Genomic DNA, 7,846 nt, shown 5'->3' on the forward strand with positions numbered 1-7,846 from the left:
AGTCCACCCATCTGGCCATGTAGTGGTCTCACATACACCACAGTGGTAAATGGTGCATTTATATAGCGCCTTTATCCAAGGCGCTTTACATAGATTGTGCATTATACATTGTGCATTATACATTCACCCATACACACACACACATTCATACACCGATGGCAGAGGACACCATGCAAGGCAGCAACCTGCACATCGGGAGCAATTAGGGGACACTTCGACGCTAACTCTGGGGGAGCCCACAGGGATCGAACTGGGAACATCCAGTCACTCTACCCCTGAGCCACAGTGCTCCCTCATAAAGAAAAGGTCACTCAAACACCGCATTGGAAACCATGTTTTTTTTGTTTTTCTTCTTCACTTTATTAACCAGACACTGTCCAGTGCTGAAGCAGCATTGTTCTCCTCCGTGAGAACGTGACCAAACAGAAAAATATTTCATTGCACAATCAATAGATTTATGTTACACCATCTACACACAATTTAGCTGGTTCATTACATGATGAAAATGATTACAGCATTAGACAGAATTATACCGTGCAAGGGAATATATTAATGCAAAGTCTTTGAGCGCCCTCTACTGTACACTGCAAGATATGACGGTCCACTGTTAATGCTTGGGACGAAATGTGGTCTGAATTAAGAGACCAGCTGATTCCTGGCACTGATGCAACATTTTTAATTCTAGTGATTCTGAACAAATAACACGACTCGCCAAATAATGCAAATATTCATCATACATTCATTGAAATATGATAAAGCCCTGAATCTAATTTATAGGACTTTGTCCAAAAGCTGAAAGCAAACATACCAAACAGAAAAGCACCAGTCCAGAGCCATGTTTAATTTATACTTTGTCCTTTTGGATCAGTGGTTCTCAAGGACCCCCAGGGGTCCCCCGCTAAATAATAGATTGTTACGAACCAAATGGACCCTTATGGGACTGTAACGTCAGGGTCCATTTTGTTCCATTCCTACACTCTCTGAGTTAAATTAACATTGACATTTAGGGTCCCAGAGATGGAAATGCCATTAAATGGGGGTCCGTATCCTAACGCATGTCAATGGGGGTCCGTGGGCAAGTGTCAATTTGGGGGTAACCTTGACATGAAAAGGTTTGAGAACCACTGCTATAGGTGAGCCGCACGCTGGAAATAGATGATCTACTACAAGCTCACAATGCGTCAAATTAGAACTGTATTGGCGATGAAAAGTTATGTTTTATGTATTTTCCTCCCACTGAAGAATCTGTTTACATACAATTTTGGGCAAAAATAGCAGGTCTATACAAGCTCACAACGCGTCGCGCTGCGGCGCGTTGAGAGCTTGCAGATCAGCTATTTCCGGCGGCGCAAACCCAGCACTCTTTATCTACTGGAGATGCGTTGTGTAAACGACATGGATTTAGAATCAAACTGGTTCAACGCAAAATGCTTCGTTCCAAGTTCAGGACGGGTAAAAGGGGCAGGGGCTGAAGCCCCCTTCGATATCAATGTGTGCACGTCCCTGGAGAGGGGATTAGTAGTGTGTCACTTGCCACTGAGCTTCAGCACGTCAGCGACCATGGCTCCGATGCCGTCGAAGACCAGGTGCACCTTCGTCTCGCACATGAACGCAGGAGACGTCACGATCTTGTTCTTCTGGTCGACGTGGGCCTCGTGATGCTCAACCGTCAAGGCGCAAATCTATGAATATACTGTATATAATTTCAGAGCGAACGTTTTTAACTCAAATCTTTGCTTTGGGGGGGGGGGGGGGTCCCTGGAACATCATATTTTTAGTCGGGGGTCGGCGGCCAAATACATATATTTTTGGGGGTCCTTGCCATGAAATAGTTTGAGAACCGCTGACATAGAAACATAGGTTTTTCAGAAAGCGGTCAGGATTTGGAAGACATTAGTAGAATCGTCCTCAGGTCTAAATGGGTTCAAAACCATTGCCGTTATCAGCATTCAAATTGCTTTTCTGCCGACCCAAACCGACCCCATGGAGTTATGCAACGACAGTTAAGGGCCATTTGGAAGCACAAACATGTTTTTATAAATACTAAAAGTCTATTAAAACAAACAACAAAGCATTTGTACCGAAAACAATGAATTATATTAATATTAAGTAAACTCATGACCACATTTTTGTACCAATACAACATCACAGAGAAAGCCCTTGGGCTTTATTGTTTAGGGCATAATTTCCCAATTTTAAATAAAAAGCAATATAGAAGAGCACCGACAGGTTCCAGCCCATTTGTGTCTCTAGAATCCACATGCTGACTTTGGGAACAACTTGCATTCAACTCGACTGAAGTTTACCATATCAAGCTGTGTGTGAGGTGATCCCCCGGTATATATTTTGTTCTTTAAAGAACACTTACAGCCTGAAATAGAACTTTCAACGTGTGATCTGAGTAAAGCAAAAAGGAAGGAAATGTGCATTAAATGAAAGGATATGGTGACGTCCTTGACACAGTGCTTGGCCCCCAGGGCTTTGATGGCCTGAGCGGTGCCGGCATAGGGCCACTTGCCTCCTTCCTCCTCCTCATGGCCCACCGTCACCTCCACACCTGGAAGAACCTTGGCCGCCAGGACAGGAGCGATGCAGCATAACCTGACGTCACAATGGGAAAAAAAGGGAAAATAAAGAAATCAATCAAATTGGCACATCTACAAGAACATCTACAAGCGCGGCACTCGGTGCCGCGCTTTGAGCTTGTAGGTCTGCCATTTTTGAAAAATCGTAGAAATGTGCCGCAATTCTTTTAATACATATTCTTTCAGAGCGAACGTTTTTAACTCAAATCTTTGCTTCTGGGGGGGTCCCTGGAACAGTAGATTTTTAGATGGGGGTCGGCGCCCAATTACATATAATTCTGGGGGAAATAGTTTGAGAACCACTGAAACATAGGTTTTTCAGAAAACTGTCAGTATTTAAAAGACATTTGAAGAATCAAGTCACAACGCAAATGGAAGATATATAGAACTGGCACATCCGCTGGACGGCAGGCAGGTGCAGGACCGAAAGTGGAATAAGCAAAGTCAAAGTCATACGTTTTGTCACACAAGTTACGGCAGTGAAATTTGTTCTCCATCTCTTGGAGCGGTGAGCTGCAGCCGTGCACTCGGGAATCATTTGATTAGTTGATTTGACTCCCCCCCCCCCCCCCCCAATCCAACCCATTGATGCTGAGTGTCAAGCAGGGAGGCATTGGGTCCCATTTTTACCGTCTTTGGTATGACCCGGGCCGGGGATCGAACTACAACCAGATGACATCACACAGCACAACAATGCAAGCTGATGACAACAAATCAATGAACAATTTTAATTGTGCAAGGTGCAGAAAATGACCACCTCGTTCTCCCGTTCCTTACCCGATGGGTTTGCCAGCTTGATGGAAGTCTTTTAAAACACGCTCTACATCGGCGTTCACCGTACAGCCCGGTCCATCCACTGCAAACGTGGACCTATTATTAATAAGCAGTAAACACAAAGCAGTGTAAATGGTCAAAAATAATGGCCAACATATCAGTGTTGTATCCCTAGTTTGGATGCCATCAATATAGCTGAAGATTTTCTAAATATTAAAGAAAATAGACAATCCACAAGTTCACTAAGCTTGTCTCACTGTATATGTTTTCTTTTCCCCTTTTACCTCCTTCATGATGATTTCCTATTCTTTGGCTATATAGAAGTGTATATTTGTACGTCTCTAAATGTTATGATAAATCGAACAAGGTGGACCCTCTTGTAAACAAGTGTAGTGCTTTATTGGTCGTGTACTATAATTCTGCAAACTGTTAATAAATACTTCAATCAAAGTATGGTATGCTTATGAGTTAAGTGTTCTAGAATAGAAAATGCAATAACATTTTAGTTTTTTTTAATTGATTAGAACATTGTGGACAATTCTTTGGACAAGATCGGACAAATCTGTAGTCAAGTGTGGTATAGGACTATCAAAAATTGGGATTGACATCGGAACTACAAATCTGTTTTATTGGCTCTGAAATATGAAATGATGCTGCTGTGACAATACTGCAGAACAACCACAGGTGCATTTTTTTTCATATAACAGAGGCAGATACTAAATGACATTATATTACATTACAGTAAGTAAGCAGTGCTACCTACAGGTTCTTAGCTGCTCCAAAGCCCCCGGGGAAGATGATAGCGTCGTGGTTGGTGACACTTAGTTTGGCCAAGTCTGTGATGTTTCCACGGGCAATACGGGCCGACTCAGACAATACATTCCTGGCAAAACACATTCACTCGTTTTACTGGGTTGATAAAGGCACTGCCATTGAATACAGTACAACTTGGAGAATGTATTAGTCACAACATGGTAAAAAAAAACGATTTACTTGGGTCTGTTGATTTAAGACATGGTAAGAGCTGTACTGAGACTGGGATATACTATTAAAATATAATTCATATAATAATATGAGAACCGAATATTTCCTGAAATTTGAGTTGCTGATCTCAAAGTTTAAAGAGTTAGATGACAATGACAAACAACTCATTGTATTAGGAGAGGGACCTGCAGCCCAAAATGAGGGACAAATAGGCCTAGCAAACAACACTCAATGTCACGTTATGTTGACACTATCTTGACACACATGACATTATGACAACATTGCATATTGTATTGTGAAAGTTAATGTTATTTTTGTTTTGTGCTGCATTTTATGATTTGGCAACACTGTATTTACATTCATGCCAATAAAGCTATTTGAATTGCTTGAAAAAGCGCTAGTACAATGGATTTAGTATTCTGGTTTTAATCTCCCGTCATAGATTTGCTGATATTATAAAGATTACCCTTCATAAACCTCGAGTCAATAAATGATAGCTCTCCAATTTAGGAAGAAACCAAATTGGTTGACGTGAGGGTACTGAGGGAATATTCAAACACTCTGTTCTAAGACAACTTGATTGATTTTTGGTATTAGACGGGTCTACAGAATTTGTCATTTATAAAACAGTCTAAAAAAAATCAAGAATACTTACTAGCTAGCCCATCTTTCCAAGACTACCCTGCCTTGTAGCCACAATTTGCAGCTCTAGATATTTTTATAATGGGATAAATCTAGATTTGCAATACCCTCTATTGATGGATTTTTACTAAACAAAAGCTTGGCAGATTGAAAGAGGATAATTCAAGCTTTCCCTACAGCTGCAATGTCGGTGAGTTTAACGTCGTTTAATACAGGCAGATCGCAAAAGAAAATTGGATGAATGGGGAGTCAATCCCATTATAAAACTAGAAAAAGTGCCCTACTGGGCACAGGTCTCCACCAGGATGAGCAGATGTGAAGAATTCCAGGCAAAGGTTTTTCCTTGGCCTCTAGGGAGTTGGCATACAAAGTTATCCACAGATCCGTGCAGTTAGAGGTAAAAACACTTTTCGGCCAGTTATAGCGCCACCTTGAGGCTGAGTTGAAATTGTTCATGTGGCATTTCGTCCTCTGCCTAGTGGGAATGTGGGTGCACAATTTCACGTAAATCACGCGATGTGTTCATGATTTGCAGCATTTTGTTTGAAACTGAGCACTCCTGTGAACTTTGGAAGCCAATCTTAACCAATCAGGATGGAGTCTGAGAAATCTGAAAGACCGGTTTCGTTGAATGGCTCTAGAGAGACTGTGTACCAATTTGCGTGATGTTTGGACAAAATCTGTAGGTGTACTGTGCAAAAACTTGTTTTGCACAAAGCGGCCTCCTGGTGGCGCTATAACAGGCCGTTCTGGAAATCTGAAAGACTGGTTTCGTTGAATGGCTCTAGAGAGACTGTGTACCAATTTGCGTGATGTTTGGACAAAATCTGTAGGTGTACTGTGCAAAAACTTGTTTTGCACAAAGCGGCCTCTTGGTGGCGCTATAACAGGCCGTTCTGGAAAGTTTGGGGCAGAGGTTCATCGTTGGCATCCAGGGAGTGTGTGTGCAAAATTTGGCATCGACCGGGTTAACGGTGGCCGAGATTAGCTGCTAACGGACACACACACACACACACACACACACACACACACGGACGGACGGAGTGCAAAACATACTCTCCCCCTAGCCTTCGGCTGGTGGAGACAAAAATATAGAGTTGCAAATTGCAGCTAAGCGGTCTTGTAGTAACCTCGCCTCACCAGGTTTTCCACCTCGGAGGAAAGGCTGATCTCTGTTCCAAAAGTGCCGTGTGAACTTGTCTGGAGCAGATGATATCGTTACGTCATGTTGTAGTATTGTTTTGTAGTCATCAAGCAGGAACAATCAAGCAGAACTTCCTTTTCCCTCAAACCGGAAGAATTAGAATAACAATAAAAGCTCTCGTAGCCTATAGCTTTTAATGAGAAAAATCGGTTTGAGGGAAAAGGAAGTTGCGGAAGATTGACGACTACAAAACAATACTATAACATGACGTACCCCGAAAAGGAATGGTGCTAGGGCTGCACGATATGGACAAAAATTCATATCACGATATATATGGCAGATATCTTGATATCGATACGATACGATATAATATATATCACGATATATAGGGCAGATATCTCGATATCGATACGATACGATATATCGTGCAGCAACATATTTTCTTAATGGGCGTGGCTAGCGATTCAGGGCTGGAGCCAGGCTACAACAGGACAGAGGGACAAACGGAGTGATGGTTTATTTTCTGAGGGGCACAGGCTAAAACAGAGGGCTGGCTTTAGAAGTGGACGATATATCGATATGTCGACGATATATCTATATCGCAATACCGTTGCCTTTTTGCGATACTGATATTGTGCATGTTCATACCTCGATACAATACGATAACGATATATTGTGCAGCCGTAAATGGTGCCCAGGCGAGTCTTTTAGTGAGTTCAGTAGATGCATGCATTGTAATGTGTTACAGATGGTTTGTTACGGTGTCTCAGTCATATTGATTCACGACACACTTGTGCTTGGCTGAGAACAGAATCTGACCTGGACTCCTTCTCAGCAGGCTGACCTTTACTGTGGTCAATGACATGCATCTGAGACACGTCAGGGGCGAACATCTGAACTTCAGCTCCTCCTCGACTCAGGTGCACCAGAACCCTGATGAATACACAAAGTCACACACACACAGGGCTAAGTCAGGTGAGAAGTGTAATACTTATGGAATGGAGGAGCACTATAGGTCGGAACACATAAGTGAACTCACGCCGAGGCTTCATGGAGCTCCGTGCCATCGAACACCCCACAACCTGACAGCACCTGTTAAGAGCACAACAGTGCACAACAGTGAAAGACTTGAAAGTAATAGTGAATCTTGACTGTTTGATTGAAGTAGAATTACAGTACATTTCAAGCAAACTCAATACAAAAACTGTTAACACTTCTACATAGCCAAAGAACAGGAAATCAGCATAAAGGAGGTAAAAAGGGAAAAGAAAACATATAAAGCGAGGGTGGAAAGGGGTGGGTGGGGGATTCAGATTTCACGGGGGCCAGTTTCTAATTGCAGCCGTCCGTGCCCTTTGAGAGAGGTTTGAAAGGAGTCAATTAAGGAATTCGCATGTCTTAATGGCTGTTGGTAGGGCGTTCGACTGACTGTGAGGTTGCTTCTTGCAGACTGGTGGTGCGCGTATTAAAGTATAAGCCATGTTCATGTTATCAATATCAACATACGACACTGTCTCAAATAAATACTTACAACCGCCACTTTAGCACCGCACAGCCCGCCGGCCCCCGCGGTGTGAAACCCAGCAGCCAACGCGTGCGTCTTCACCAGCAGTGCTGATGCTCTGAACGCCGTGAACGGTAGTGATCTTAATGTCAACATTTTTGGACTATTATAGTATACGACTTTGAACAAGTGGCTGCCTGGCTAACAAACACA

The 7,846-nt window shown here is 42.7% G+C and overlaps 1 protein-coding gene across 1 annotated transcript; it reads right to left on the reverse strand.

Annotated features, from left to right (window-relative positions):
* Positions 1–353: 353 nt before the first annotated feature.
* gatd3 (glutamine amidotransferase class 1 domain containing 3) lies at positions 354–7,846 on the reverse strand. Its single transcript, XM_083776233.1, has 7 exons — positions 7,661–7,846; positions 7,169–7,221; positions 6,949–7,062; positions 4,123–4,242; positions 3,363–3,455; positions 2,451–2,601; positions 354–1,661 (listed from the first exon to the last, which is right to left on the reverse strand). Exons 1-7 carry the CDS (start codon positions 7,787–7,789, stop codon positions 1,527–1,529), a joined length of 795 nt encoding a protein of 264 aa, XP_083632359.1. The 5' UTR covers positions 7,790–7,846; the 3' UTR covers positions 354–1,526.

The sequence above is a fragment of the Protomyctophum parallelum genome, assembly GCF_964188405.1.
Source record: "Protomyctophum parallelum genome assembly, chromosome: 11".
NCBI lineage: Eukaryota > Metazoa > Chordata > Actinopteri > Myctophiformes > Myctophidae > Protomyctophum > Protomyctophum parallelum.